Genomic DNA, 16,311 nt, shown 5'->3' with positions numbered 1-16,311 from the left:
GAAGAAAACACCTGCCATATACATAATAAATTGCGGTACTTTAGAAGTTTGTCAACATTCTTTTTTTCGCCCTCAAAATAAAAGTACATTTTTTGGTGTATCCTGACAATTTTTTTACACTTTTTTGGACACAGATAACTTTTAAAGGACACTCCAAGGGGTGCAGGCTATTTTTTTTTAAAGCCTGCGCCCCAAAACCCCAATTCTGCACTTTTTTCGCCATGTAAAACATGGCGAAAACTTATCCCTGTTTTTTAACAAAGACTTTTCGCACCGGCGAAAAGTTTTTGAAATTGAATACGGGGATAATTGAAACAGGCGAAAATGACGGGTTTTAGCCTCAAATTGAATATTGCCCCATGATGTATCAAATCTTTTAAACAGGACTGATGGAGATGTTGTTCACATCAACCAATCGGCTTCCAGCTATTATTTTATAGCATGTACTAGATAAATGATAGCTAGAAGCTGGCTGGTCAATTTGTCCGCTTTAGAAGGTTAAATACATACATCTGCCCCTATATGGGGAAAGGAAGACCAGAGAGCACTGCATTGTGGGTAAAGCAGGTCATGCTGCCAGGCGGTGTGGTATGTGGACCTGTTTATGCTCCTGACCTTTCCTTTATGTTCCTGACCTTTGATTCATCTGTCCCTGCAGTGCTTCCACTTATTCAGCTGGCAGCTGTAAAGAATTCTACACCAATGTCGGCATGGCAAATGTCAACATCCAGCCGAAGGGATCCAAGCGGCGCGTTGAGTTGTTGGCGCAATCCCTCTCCTGTATGGTAAGAAGAGCCTGCTGTGGTTACACTGGTGGGAGCTCCATGAAAATCACTTGCGAAAAATTAGTTTGCATGGGTAGGAAAGCTGATGCCAACTATGTTTATCGTGATGTACCTGGACGGTGAGGGTGATGGTTATCTGGATGGCAGTGTGCGGGAAGGGGGTACCTGACCAAAGATATAATGCCAGGAGAGGTTGCCTTGTCTATTTGCGCCATATTTTTTTTATAGTTTAGGGTTTTGTGTTTTTTACTGCAATATGGAACTATGAGCATGAACTGTTGCATCACAGTATCAAATGTTACATTATTTACTACTATATATATTTTTTTTTATGTTTTAACATAATAATCCTATCGTCATCACTTTCAAGAATATTACTCAGGGTTTCAAACAGATTTGTAGACGATGGAACGGATGTAACAAAGTAGTAACAGACTAAAGGGTAGATGTGCTAAGTCTTGGCGAGAGATAAAATGGAGAGAGATAAAGTACCAACCAATCAGGTCATAACTGTCATTTTGCAAACACAGCCTGTAACGTAACAGTTAGGAGCTGATTGGTTGGTACTTTATCTCCGTCCACTTTATCTCTCCCCAAGGCTTAGTACATCTACCCCTGAGTCACAATTCCTTGCTATGTAAGAGGTTCTTTTACTCTTTTCGGAGCTCATCAGTGTAGGCTAGGGCTTTTGAGCCACCTGTTTAAGGTTCTACAAAGAGTTTCACTAAAACAATAAAATTAGGTGACAGATGTTATTAAGGTACAGTACTTGCGTGAGACAGTATATACATAATTATATGGTATGAACACTAAGTTAAATAGCTTAGATAGTTAGGATTGTGCCCAGAGCCGTAACTAGACTTTTTGGTGCCCTGTGCCAGAAAGAGCATTGGCACCCCTGGCACCCATTTTTAAAATAGGGACATAAGACACGCACCCGAAAAGGGCCAATGCCTCACGGGGAAGGGCCAGACAAGAGATGCGGGGGATAAAACAAGAGGAAGTTACAAGTGAGAATGATAATAAACAGGAAAACTGACAGGCCCAAACAGCGCCCCCTGCCCTGCGGTGCCCTGTGCCATGGCACTGGTCGCACTACCCTAGTTACAGCCCTGATTGTGCCATCCCGAACACACAGGTCTTCTGTATGTTGACTGATACTGTAGGTGGCCTGAGTAGGAAACATTAGATAACAGAGGGCTTACATTAATCATCAGCGACAGAAAAGTGTACATTTGGGTTGGGAGCAAAGCAAAAAAGTAACTGTGCACCTGGACACACCATATTGCAAAGCAAGGGGTGCATGCACATTTGTTTATTTTGATATTTGCATGCAGGGTAACTAATGACTGCATTTGCGTGTTGCCCAGAAATGTTGGGCAGCTTTAATCATGTGCAAAGTTAATGCCTGTGTACATCGGCATGGGGGCAATTAGGCATTTGCAGATTGTGTAAAAACATCAGCAATGTATGGGGTTTACATATCGCAGATTCTAACCAAAAAGTGATTGGAATCGGTGAACCAGGTTGTCCAACATGTTGGATTTCACAGACCAATCATAGATTGCTGGTGTATGGTAACAGGCAACATTTGCTCACAGTTACTAGTAATAGGATGACTTCAAGATTGGCAGATGTCTTTCCTGAAAACGATCTGCAAATCACTGAAACATATCTGTAATGAATGGGCGCTGATTGGTGGATTGGGGAATCTTTAAATTGGGGGAGGGGGGGAATCACAGAATCTGTGAATTGTTTTTATGTGATTGCTGATGTCTGGACCCCTTAACTTGCTTCTTCTGCTTTGCTCCCAATTCTGGATCAGCACCACAGCGAGAAATATTCTAACTCAGGCCCTGATTCAGAGCCAGACGCTCTGACAGAGCGCTCGCTCTGAATCAGGGCCGTCCTTCTTGTTTTTCAGAGTGGCCTCCTGGCCGCTCGCATAGCTGTGGGTGACCACCCACAGCTATAGCGAGCGGCCAGGAAGATGGTCGCGATGGTCAAGACCATCGTGACCATCGGGCTTGCGACGAGACCCTTGTGGTAGGGTCTCGTTGCCGCAAGCCCCAGAGTGCTTTCGGCTCTAACAGAGCCGAAAGCACTCCCACTGACATCACTTGTGATGTCAGTGGGGCCGGCCCCAGATGGTAAGCGTTCCCATGAGAACGCCTCCGTCTGGGCCGCCACGCCCCTGGCCCACCCACCAAAGGGGGCGTGCTGTCACTCAACATCGACAGCACGCCACCTTTGGTACGAGACCCGGAGCAACGGATTGCCCGTCGCTATCTGGGTCTCGCGCATGCGCACGACGGAGCCGGCTCCGTCGTGTGCATGCACACTGGGCCACCATCGACCCGCTTGCGAGCACATAGGGTCGAAATCAGGCCCTCAGTCTTAAGGCACACGTACACTAGACGATTAAATTGAGCGATTGAACGATAACGATATTGTTCAATAATCGTTTGCAAATCGTTCACTAAAATGTCTAAAACGACCAGCGATGCGTGCTCCCGCTGGTCGTTTAGACATCTATCATCGGACAAACATGCTGGACAACCTGACGATAATGTCAGATTGAGCATGTTTGCAGATGATTGATGAGCCTGCACTGAGCGACTGCTCGCTCAGTGTAGGCACATCACACGACTGACAAACGATTACAATGTCGTAGTCGTGCAGTCGTTTTCATGTCTGCTAGTGGATGTGTGCCTTTAGTTTGGGAAAGTTTACAAATATACAGTATACTGTATTATTATTATTATTGATAATAATATAATTTATTTATATGGCGCCACAAGTGTTCCGCAGCGCCTTACAAAGTACATAAATATCTAGGTGACCAGTGACTTACAGTACAATACAATGCAGGACAAGGACATGGATAATATACATTGCTACATTAGCGACCATAACACCCAGATAAGCAACAGAGCAAAGCAACCAAGTGTTAGGTGCCCTAGTGGGGAGTAAGAAGTGGATGATAGTTAATTAAGGAGAACAACAAGAGAGTAGAGGGCCCTGCTCCTAAAAGCTTACATTCTAAGCTCATATATGGTCATATATTGCATCATCTCGCGATATTTACAGAAGCTAAAAATAAAGTGACTTTGTGGCCTCATTTGCAGTTTCATTGCTTGATAGCTTTTGGCCTAGAAATTAGGGATGTGCAGGCTCGGATAGGTTCGAGTTTGCACGTGGAGTTCGGATTTTTCCCTCCAAAAAAACGGAACTCAGAACGAGGCAAAACGTCATCTTACATGGACGAACATCATCATTCCTGGTCTTTTGTCCAGGAATGATGATGTTCGTCCATGTAAGATGACGTTTTGCCTCGTTCTGAGTTCCGTTTTTTTGGAGGGAAAAATCCGAACTCCACGTGCAAACTCGAACCTATCCGAGCCTGCACATCCCTACTAGAAATTAATCCCAGCAATATATCAAGTGTTTCCATCCACACTAATCAGTGATGATGCTGTTGCAGAATGTAACGGGCTTCTCCCTAACCGATGACAACATCCAAGTGCTCGGACAACTGGCCTGCGACCTAAACTCCTCCTACATTGAGAACTCCACCGGTAACCTGCTCAGTCAGTTATCTCAGTGCTCTTCCATCACCGCTGACCAGCAAAGCTCCATACAAAAGGTTATCAGCTCAGGAAACTCTGTGTTCGGGTAAGTATTGCCGCCTCAAGGCTCCTTCACACACATTTCTGTTTTTTCCATGTTACATTATTACATTATTATTACATTATTAACAGTTTCTTATATTCCGTTGCGCTTTACAATTGTAAACATTAATTAAACAAAACTGGGTAATAACAGACAGATATATAGGTAGGAAGGCCCTGCTCGCACGCTTACAATCTATAGGGACATGTGGAGATACTGTAAATAATAAGCACTTGAACGGCAGATATCATCCGGATTTTGAATGTGGCGTATAAATACAATTTACATGATATTATCAGTATCTCAGTGCGATTTGTAGGCACTATGATTGGGGCAGTAACCAGTAACCTGATACACTTCAAGTTCCGCATGTGCAGCCCTTTAACCTTCCTTTAACCTTGAATGGCGCCATGGTAGCACCCGCCCCCCGCTCCACATTGCCGGTAATCTTGACATTGCATAGTGGGGGCGGGGCTGTGATGGCGCAATTGCGTAATCACGACCCTCAAGCCCACCCACCTCTGTCGAGCCCCGCCCATCTCTGCCGAGCCCCGCTCCCCCGCAGTGCCGACTTGGCTGCCTCCTCCCGGAGGAGGCAGCCAAAAGGTTGGCACGTACTGTATGTACTAGATAAATCATAGCTAGGTGCTGATTGGCTGCTGTGGCAACTCCTCCAACTTGTCCTCTTTAGAAGTTTGGATACATCGATCTCTGACAGCTCCAAAAATAAAGTCACCTAGCAATTGCATGTTGCTCCAAAAGTAGGCACATAGGTGCCCCTATTCTAACACCCCTGATTTACCAATCTCCTGCCATCAGCCCACTACAGATGTTTCCATCTTGGACTAATTTTGTGCATTTACCTGTCAAAGCGAGTGCAACTGCACAGAAGTAGGCATGTGCCACCATATAGGACCGTTTGCGCTCTGTCTGCACAGTTGTAGTTCGTATTTCAATATTTGAATATCTTCATTTCTTCATGTATGTACAAATGCTCATTATAGGAAGTAACAGTATTATACAGTAACAACAACCGCTGTTCTCTAGAGGTAAAAACATGATTCTCACAAGATGTCTCCGTAGTCTTCACAATGCTTCCTGTATGGGACGTACATCTTATCTAATCTCATATGTGTTTATTTAAAGGGCTCCATCTACCTGGACAAAAAGCACACTAAACTCACTTGGAGGAATAAGTGGATTTTTAAGCAAGGAAACCTTGGGGAATATTTCCAGTGTAAGCACCTTATGACTGACAGGGGTAGTTTATGGTAGCTGTGTATTAATGAACAGAGCTGGTTACATATAGTGGGTTCTCTTAGCGAAGGAACATTTGGCGTTACCAACCAATTCCCCAGAAGGTGACAGCTTATGATATTTGTGGGGTGATTCTAAAATCAGTCATGGCTATAAATGAAACAAACCATAACATTTGTTCTGGAGATTTGTTACAAATCAGATATAACTGATTCCTAAATTCACCCCTAGGTCACATACCCACTGACATTATACATACAATGACATTACACATACACTGACATTACACATACACTGACATTATACATACACTGACATTACACATACACTGACATTACACATACAATGACATTATACATACACTGACATTACACATACACTGACATTACACATACACTGACATTACACATACACTGACATTACACATACAATGACATTACACATACACTGACATTATACATACACTGACATTACACATACAATGACATTACATATACACTGACATTACACATACACTGACATTACACATACAATGACATTACACATACACTGACATTACACATACAATGACATTATACATACACTGACATTACACATACACTGACATTACACATACAATGACATTACACATACACTGACATTATACATACACTGACATTATATATACAATGACATTACACATACACTGACATTACACATACACTGACATTACACATACAATGACATTACACATACACTGACATTACACATACACTGACAATACACATACACTGACATTACACATACACTGACATACATACACTGACATTACACATACACTGACATTACACATACACTGACATTATACATACACTGACATTTAAGTGACCCATACATCAGCCTGTGATCTCATTTGGCAGCTTCTTAACAGATCCAGTAGATATCAACCGGCCAAATAACATTCAGTGCTGCTGGTGAAACGCGTTTCATGGAAGGAGTGCAAGCGTACAACTCTCCATGATATATAATATACTATATATTTAGTTCTGTGCATGTATTGCTGGCCCTGATGTGTGTGCTTTTCCTTATTGCATCCTTTTTCTAAGTCAACAAACTCTCATGATCATACACTGCCATGGATGTTATCATTTAGTGACTTAGTGGGAGATGTACTAAGTCTTGGAGAGAGATACAGTGGAGGGAGATAAAGTACCAACCAATCAGCTCCTGACATTTTTCAAACACAGTCTGTAACGTGAGTTAGGACCTGATTGGTTGGTACTTTATCACTCTGCGGTTTCTCTCTCTCACCTTGATATTTCCAGTAGTTCATGTGCCTGTAATATATTCCCTTGATAGGTCTCCTTTAAGGCTTGGATGAAAGATGCTATACAAACTAAGGCTTTGACAAGGATCCAGTTTGCCTCCATTGTGAAGAAAGTGGCTTCCACTAGAGCACGGCGAGCCGCAGGTGAGTGGGATAAATAAGAGGGGCAGTTATGCTGCACCTGTATTCCTATGAAACTCAGGGGGAATCCAATTAGCTGCAAGATTTGAAACATGGGGAAAAGCTCCTGATTTCACGGCTGGAAATATTCAATAAAATTTTATCACAGACTTTTCCTCGCGGCTGTTGAAACTGCAAGGAAAAGTCCTCCTCTGGGACTTAACGCATGGAGTTAAACCCCGCTGATTGAATCTCCCCCTTTGACTTCCTGTCAATGCTGGATTAAAAGCCACTTAGGGGTCTTTTTACTAAGCAGTGTTAGGAGACAGAGTGAAAAGTGATAAGAAAGTGATAAAGTGCCAGCCAATCAGCTCCCAACTGTCATTTTTCAAACACAGCCTGTGAGATGGCAGTTGAGAGCTGATTGGCTGGCACCTTATCACTTTTCACTCTGTCTCCTAACACTGCTTAGTAACTAGACCCCTTAATCCATTTTTGATTTATGGCCGACCGTGTGGCCAGCTAGATGACGGGTCACCCTCATGCTGTCATGATGATGGGCCTATTTTTTAGGTGGAGGCCTGGAGCTGTAGTCCCATCAGGCCTATTGTTAATCTGGCCCTGCTTCCTGCTTTTTACAACAAGAAACGTTTTATTAAATCTAAAAATAACAAGCACACAGGAGGACTCTCCCCGCTGTAGAATAACCACAAGAGGTACTCCCATGTAGGGGCTGACTTTGAGTCGGACCAAAGTGGAAATGCCGACGGCTCTTGCGGATTTCAGCTTACTGCGCATGTGTTAAAGGAATAAATTGGTGACTGCGCATGCGCCAATTCAGCCTTAGGCCCAGGGACAGAGTTCGCTAGTGTGTATGGAATGATCTATCTGTCGGCGGGCCACACTATCTGCGAAGTGGGTGGCGACCATGCGATCTGCATGGAACTGATACGTCTCATGATAGTGTCATTGGAGCATTATGGGCATGTTATGGGTATGTCGCCATAACTTCTGTGCTCACTGGCAGTGTGTGGATGGAGATGGGTTGTCTGTTTCACACGGATCTTTTGCACCCAGCATGTGGCTGGTGTAAATCCAGATTTTAATGATGACGAATGTGGCTGCAGATGGGTGGGATCAAGGCCATAACTTGTAGTGAGCGAGCGATGCCGTTGCACAGGGCCCCTGGGGGCTACGCTGTCCCAATGGCACCTGCATTGTGAGTAGTAGGGTGCCTGGAATGGTACCATGTAGCCAGTAGCGCTACTGCAGAGCCGCCCAGATGTCCAAGGGATGCTCCAGGCAGGCACCCTGCAGCTTTGGCCACACTGGGCAGTGCTCTCCTTCCCAGAGCCATTAGCCCCGCCCCCTAGGCAAGATAGCATGATGTCACAGGTTTAGAGGGCGTGGCCAGCACAGGGAACACTGCCACCCTAGTACAGCGCTGGGTGGGATAGGCTTCCACAAGCATAGATTTTTAGCATACACAGCCAGATTCTTGCATTAGCATAATGTAGTAAGCAGGCGTCCACGGGCAGCTGAAAAAATTGCCATTAATGCGTCTGATTCAAAATCAGCCTCATAATGTCACTAATATAGTGTCACGTGCAAATTCAGTGTAAGTAGAAATATCAAAGACTGCGCACAGTCATGTGAGGGCGCAATTCTTTGGCTTGGACAAGAACACCACTTCTGAGGTGTGGCCCCTTGCCTACAACAAAACAAGACCGGTCGCTGGTTCATTTTAAATAACCAAATTTTTGTGTGTGCCAGGCTGGTGCAGTGGGGGGCATGGTGAGGCATAGGTGGGGGCTTGACTGGGACGTAACGCAGCATTGGGGCTAGAGTGTGGGCCTCCCCCGCTACACAATGCTGAGATTACCAGCATTGTGCAATTGTGCAGCAGGTGGTGGGACCACGATGACGCGATTCTCTGTGAATCGTGTCATTGCCCCCCACCCCCACCCCGGACCACACTCAAGTGAATGACTGCGGAGGGGCAGAGGGCGGCTTGTCGGGAGCACCACCCGATGGCCATTACGGGAGAGGTGGCAAGTATATACTGTGTCTAACAACCCTATGATTAATCAAGATCTCCAAAAACTCTCTTCCTGCAGGGTCGGCTTTTAACAAACATATATTTGAATTCTTGTTATAGGTTGTCCCGATGGCATGCAGATCACAGCCGACAACATTAACGATCCCCTTCTCCCGCTGTTCTACAGCACTGAGCAATTAGATGCCTGTTTAGATAACCTGACTCTGGTTAATTATCTGGAGGTGCTGGGTGAGAAACCGTTCACAGATGAGCAACTGGCTGTCCTGAAGGCGAGGCTTGACCAGGTGAGTTCACACATCCAGTTCCCTATTTGGAGGGGAAATATATCAAACCTTCGAGAGAGAAGTTGATCAAAGCAACCAATTGGTTCTTAGCTATCATTTATCTTAGTCTATAAAATGACAGAAAGTGATTGTCAGGTCATTGGGAATTGCCCTGTGCGTGTGCTTGCAAGGAATGGGACAAGCGCTACTGAAATAATAGGTGAAACAGTGATGTTTATTACACACGGGGTACAGCGCAGTGAATAAGCTGATACTTAAGCAGGAATTAAGCATGTTGATTACACAGGATTCAAATGAGCCAGCAATGAATATAGTCTAGGAATGGATAAATCAGAATGCACTGTGGATTAATACAAGAATGTCCAGGAATGCACTTATGCAGGCCTGGCCAACCTGTGGTTCTACAGCTGTTATGATACTACAAGTTCCAGCATGCCCTGCCACGGTTTTACTATTAGGCAATGCTAAACCTGTTGCAGGGTATGCTGGGATGTGTATTTTCACAACAGCTGTAGAGCCACAGGTTAGCCAGGCCTGCACTAAGGCAATAACACAAATGGTATCAGGCAAACGCAGAACAGGATATATAAACAATGTAACCTACTCCTATAAACACAGGTGGTGATAAATGATACAGTGCTGAGCTGCATTACGGGAGGTATGCAGTCGGGAAGCCGGCGGAACTAATCCCAACAGCTGGCTTCCCGACTGCTTTATCCCGGTGAGGGTTAAACGACAGGCGTCTAAATCTAGACGCCAGTCTGTCATTTTACCGACGCCGGGAGACCGGCACCTGGCATCCCGATCTAAGGAATGCCGGGCGCGGACAGCCGGGGGGGGGGGGGGAGGGTATAGGTTTAGGGCTCCCGGGGGGGGACTTAGGGTTAGGCAGCCCCCCTCGGGAGGTTAGGGTTAGGCTAGGGGGAGGGAGGGTTAGGCACCCCCAGGGGGGACTTAGGGTTTGGCAAGCCCCCCCCCCCCCCGGTGGACTTAGGTTTAGGCGGCGGGGAAGGGGGGGTTAGGTTTAGGCACTTAGAGGGGGGATTAGGGTTAGGCACCGAAAAAGGGAGGGTTAGGGTTAGGGGGTTAGAAATAGGTTAGTGAATACTTACCTTCGACGATCGGGATTTCCTCCTCTGCCGGGATGCCCCTGACGGGATTCCAACCGCCGGGCAGGGGTCCGGCAGCAGATCGTACCCATTCCTTACAGGATTGCCTGTACGCAGGCACTCAATGACATGCGCTGGTTTTCAGGATGTTCAATGTAGGAACACTGGTTCAGGTTTTCAGGATGTCCAGTGTAGGAACACTGGTGCAGGTTTTTCGGATAGCACTGGAGCAGCCCTTAGCTGCTGGATCAGATAGTTAACACAGGCTGCAGGATTACCAAACAGAATATGGGACCAGACTGGCGATATTGCAGTGGATTGTGACACTGATTGCTTGCTATGGGCAACACCACCAATTGTCCTCATTAGCTCCCAAACCTGCTTGTATAACAAGATTCAGCAGGCATCACGGTACAGTACAGTATGAATAGTTAAGGCCATATCACTTCAGGCGTAGTGTTCTCTGCTCCTTCTTGTATTTATCTATACCGAGCCCTTGTTAGCTCTCCACTCAGATTCCTGTGTTTCTAGCAGTGACTTATCTCTACTATTGTGATAACGTTATTAAATAAACATAAATTTCACCTGAAATAATTTATTTATTGCATTCCAGCTCTATCCTGCGGGTTATCCAGAAACGCTTATACCCAACCTTGGAGCCATCGCTTTTCTGTGCGGAGAAAATGACATCAAAAAGTGGAACATAACTTCCCTGGACACTCTGGGGAGTTTATTTGCTGTGGGACCTACAGATACCTTGGTACGTGACAGACCCAGATCCACCCATGATAAGAAGATGCTATAACCCGAGGGCCTGATTAGGATGTGGGTGCTAATGCATGCAGTGTCGGTACTATGCAAATGCTCGTTTCAACCTCCCCTGTGTGCAGTAGCGTACGACGGAATGTGCAAGCCCCGAGACGCCACTTTCAGTGCTCGTGGACAGTGCAACTTCACCGGCGGTTGTAAACCCTCCGCCATCGCTTGCACCATCGGCACTTACGACAGCCTACGGCTGTCCACAGTGCCTCCTTCTGAAAATCCTCTAAACATGGCCTCTGTGGTTGTGGATCTACTCCTGAGAATACAGCCGCGTTCCCTGACACACCCCTGACACTCTCATTAGACCCATGAGACGCCCTTTTTTTGCGTTCACTTCAGGCCACCTCCCAGGAACGCCCATGGTCTTGCGCTGCCAGCTCTAATGCCTGTGATTCCGTACGTAACAGCGCGCGGAGCCAAACACTCAGGCCCTGAGGCACTAGTAGGCATGAATATGTCTGCCACTTACCGTAACACAAGCCACCAGTATTCTGACATTTTACCTCGCATGCCATAAAGCAAATTGGGTTTTGGAAAAACCAAATGTGAAACCCATTGTGTCAATAGGACCTAAATGGCGAAATCCTTCACCAAAGCAAAAAAGAAATGAGTTCTGATAGTAGCACCTTCAGCAGCCTTACATTACCCCTACCCACTTTTAGTTCTACATTAACAATTCCTTGCTCTCTCTTTTACCATTTCCAGGCACAGATTTATATTGCAAAGTACATTAGTTCGGGTAATCCATTAAACGGGTCTGCACTAAACATCATCGGAAGTAGATACATCTGTCTCCTGAATAGTACTCAACTAGATCTCATCACCCCAAGCGCTATAAGGTTAGTGGCTCCTGCAGAACAGCGTGGGACCGTGATGAAGGGTTACCAAAATCAGACGGTATGCGGTCAGCATGTCGACAGTCCAGAATGTCCGCAGGTTCTGAATGTCAACATAGACATACAGTGGACATTCACGAATGTCGACATGGTTAAAATGTAAACATTCTTCATAATGTCGACTTTTAACATGTGGACAACAGAATGTCGACGGTCCAATTTTGTGTTGAGAGTTAGGCTAAAATCTGAACAAACCTATATGTCGACAATGATTGAGATGTATGAAGGGGTGGTGTTAGGTTTGTAGGAGAGGGTGACTAATACCAGTTTCAGACATAAAGTTCCGGCTCGGACCCAGGACACTGAGCACGGGTTGAAGCCGGGCTTCCCCTTTTACACATGGGTGACGACCCAGGGTATTTCCGAGTCGCCACCCTTCACACCAAACCCTGGTCTTGCAGTGACTTCTTCCGTCAGGTAGCAGTGGATGCTTGATATGATGTCATTTCCAAGCGTCACTGAGCCAGCCAATCAGAGCCATTTAGGCATGAGCCATAAACACTAGAGGCGACCCGGGTCGGACCTGGGAATAACCTTGCTAACCCTCTGACACGGGTCGGCCTCTTTCACACATAGGGGTATATTTACTATGGTGCAGGTTTTTAGAGATGGAGATGTTGCCCATAGCAACCAATCAGATTCTAGCTATTATCTTCTAGAAGGTGCTAATTAAATGTTAAGTACAATCTGATCGGTTGCTATGGGCAACATCTCCACTTCTAAAAAAATCTCACTTTAGTAAATTTACCCCATAGTGTAGATCCGGGTCGGTGCACTTTCACCGGCAAAAACCCAGGTATTTAGGCTATGTGTCAAACGGGGTATAACTGGAACTGGCTTCTGAAGAATAGAGGAGTCAGTATAGGAATTTGCACAGTAGACCGGTGATAGATTAAAGTCAGTATATCTGCAGAATTTAAAACAATTGAACCGGGATAAAATGAATGGAATGTCAGATAGGAGGAGGTTGCAGTAGTTGAGATGGGAAATGATGAGAGGACAGATAACAGTTTGCATCTTGGGTAAGAAAAGGCTGTATGTGTCCTAGCAATATTATGAATGTGGAGGAGACCGCACTGAGAGAGAGTCTGTATATGAGGAGTAAAGCAGGTGTGACACAGAGGCAGCAGGCTTAGGAATTTGTGCTGTTGGTGATGGTGAGAGAGATGTAAGGGAGATCCTGACTGTGGGGGGAGGGAATACGATGATCTCTTACTATGGACATGTTGTAGCAATAGGACATCCATGTGGGTGAAGGTGTAAATGGTTCAGGTGGGCAAAAAGTGAGTTGAAGGTAGTAGAAGCATCAAGCGTTTGAAGACCACATTTATACTCGAGAAGTGAAGTAAAATTGCAGATTAATAAGAGGAAAAGTTGAATTTCTGTTGGAGGAAGTTGGCATAGACAGGGATGACCTGTTATGCATGTAGCAGCTCTGTTTGGTGTGCCATAGTCACCAGTAACCGTATGTGGGGGCAGGAGCTGAATTGTCTAGGGCTGAAGAGAGAGTGTTGCTGTAGAAAGAGACGGCCATGTAAGGCCAGGGCAGAGTAGTATCAGTAAAGCTTACAAGTAGATTAGGTGGAGAGTATTCAGGTGTCGCCGTGTACATGTGGATTGGAAGCAGGGGTGGAAGGTTATTAAAGTGCACATACAGCGCAGGGGGCCTTATTGTGGGTTCATGAGAAGACAGTCAGGTAAATATTCACCATATTTAGGAGGTGATGGAGCTTTAAGGTGAATGTTCTCTAATAAATGTAACCAATCATTTTTCATGCCCCCCCCCCCCCCTCCAACACCACTTGCAGTGAGGCCAAGGCTCTGGATGTCTCAGCATGTAACCAGACGGTGAAGGACGCCCTGTACATCAAAGCAAACCTGTCCTATCAGGGAGTGAGGAACCAGACGGCCACCTATTACAACCTGATAAAGCCTTATCTGGGTGAGTAACAGAGCAGTGTGAGCAGTACACAATGAGATGATGCTGGATAACTGCAACCCCCCATCTACTGTAACTCTTCATTGTAATGGTGTCCATCCACAGGTGGGGCCCCGTCTGCAGACCTCAAATCCCTGGCTGCCCAGAATCCCAATATGGATATAGGAACATTTGTCAATTTAAAACCATCCTCAGTGTTGGTGAGTATAAAATATAGAAGATTTATATATATAAATGCAAATGCCACCTGTGTATGTCATTCAGCAGTCTGTTAAAAAAATAATAAAAAAAAATTAAATAGAGCAATATATATATATATATATTTATTTATATATATAGCTCTATTTAAATGCTGATCCCCGTAGAAGCTGCTACCCATACTACCTCAGACCTTATGTTCTTGTGTACAGATCTATATATCATATTCAGAGAATCACTTTTGGCCAAATTAGGCTGGTGATAATACAAGGTAATGATAGTCAGTGTCTTTGCATAACTTGTACAATAACCGTCACTTTTTTAGGGGAAAAAGGCTTTTATGAAACCTAGTCACAGAAAATGTCTGTAGACCATACCAACCAATCCAATGTTTGCTTTCATTTAGTAAACATTGCTAGGAAAACAAGTTAGGATCTGATTGGCTGCTGCTGCAGTACCTTTTTCCCTTGCATCAGTTTTCATAAATTATCCCCCTATGTCCTGAACCTGTCTTAGTATGTCAAAATTTGTCTTCCAGGGCCTCAGTGTCAGCGACGCCAAGGCTCTGCTTGGTAACAACACAGCCGACCTGGTGGTCCAGCAAAACAACCCAGTAGTCAGCGCCTGGATCAAAGCACAGAAACAGTCTGATCTTGACACGCTGGGCTTAGGCCTGCAGGGAGGAATACGGGACTTTTCCAACACGACGCTCGGTTCAACCACTTCTACAACCATGAAATCAACTAGTAAGAAAAACGGCATGGTTATAAAATCTTTACGTGCACAAAGACACAATACACATCCTTAGTAGTTACCATTAAAGGAATATCATAGTGCAAAAACAAAGATTCTTACTAGCATACCTACCAACTGTCCCAATTTCTGTGGTAGTGCTGCTCCGCACCCCTGGAGACTAAATGGGGCCCATACTGTACATCAGCAATCACAAAAGAATGATTCACAGATTATGTGATTTTTTTTTCCCCCATAATTTAAAGATTCCCCAATACACCAATCTGCTCCCGTACATTACAGGTATATTCAGTGATTTGAAGATCATTTTCAGGAAGGACAGATCTGCCAATCTTAAAGTCTCATCACTTTACTACTAACAGTCTGCAAATCTGCTGATCGTTACCATACACCAGCAATTCACAGCCCCGCTTGGTCTGTGAAATCAAACTTGTTGGACAACCTGATTTACCGATTTTGATTACTTTTTGTTGAATGGTGTACCCCAAACATTGCCATTTTTTTTTCCCGCCAATCATCTGCAAAACGGGGAATTGTCCCAATCCATCGCAAATATATGGGGGCCTTTAGACGTAAGTGGGTGGAGATTTACCAGAAAGCAAGTGTGGTTTGCCAGAAAGTGGGTGTGGTTTCCTAGAAAGCGGGTGTGGTTTGCCAGAAAGCGTGTGTAATTGAGGAGTTCAGGCAGGTTTTGGGTAAGTGGGGAGGGAGGGGGGAATTTGTGCTGATCGGGACGTGGCTATGTTGGGAGGGAAGTATTAGTAGCAAAATAAAAGTGCATTTAATAACACCCATGGAAATTATACACGCAGCATAGCTGTGGCTAGAATCCTGAATAATCAGCTGTTGGTGTCACATTTTATGAAGGTTCTCCTGTTAAGATTTCCCGCTGTTCCTACAAAGTTGAGGAAACCAATATTCAGCCTATCAATGTACAATGCCATGCCATGTCACTCAGGCTGTAGTGATGTCACTGGCTCCTAGTGAATTCATAAGCTGCATTCTCATGAATATAGATTAAACCCAGAATATGGCGGCCTCTAGCGGAAAAACAAATAGCCCTGATTTCCCCCTCTATAAATATCCCTTTAGCCATCACTGAGAAGCAATA

General features: G+C 45.0%; 1 protein-coding gene across 1 annotated transcript in view; it reads left to right on the top strand.

Moving 5' to 3' along the window:
- The window catches only part of LOC148505495 (uncharacterized), a 69,606-nt gene that overhangs the window by 50,580 nt on the left and 2,715 nt on the right, over positions 1 to 16,311 (top strand). Inside the window, exons 31-40 of the mRNA XM_088448114.1 lie at positions 659 to 785; positions 4,270 to 4,460; positions 5,604 to 5,694; positions 7,053 to 7,164; positions 9,299 to 9,483; positions 11,206 to 11,352; positions 12,120 to 12,253; positions 14,119 to 14,252; positions 14,355 to 14,449; positions 14,986 to 15,193. Coding sequence (XP_088304240.1) covers positions 659 to 785; positions 4,270 to 4,460; positions 5,604 to 5,694; positions 7,053 to 7,164; positions 9,299 to 9,483; positions 11,206 to 11,352; positions 12,120 to 12,253; positions 14,119 to 14,252; positions 14,355 to 14,449; positions 14,986 to 15,193 — 1,424 coding nt within the window. The remainder of the gene's footprint in view (positions 1 to 658; positions 786 to 4,269; positions 4,461 to 5,603; positions 5,695 to 7,052; positions 7,165 to 9,298; positions 9,484 to 11,205; positions 11,353 to 12,119; positions 12,254 to 14,118; positions 14,253 to 14,354; positions 14,450 to 14,985; positions 15,194 to 16,311) is intronic.

Source organism: Taudactylus pleione, unplaced genomic scaffold (assembly GCF_031769625.1).
Source record: "Taudactylus pleione unplaced genomic scaffold, aTauple2 ptg000451l, whole genome shotgun sequence".
In the NCBI taxonomy this organism is placed as follows: domain Eukaryota; kingdom Metazoa; phylum Chordata; class Amphibia; order Anura; family Myobatrachidae; genus Taudactylus; species Taudactylus pleione.
Note: the sequence above shows the minus strand (reverse complement) of the source record. Positions and strands in the feature narration are given on the sequence as shown.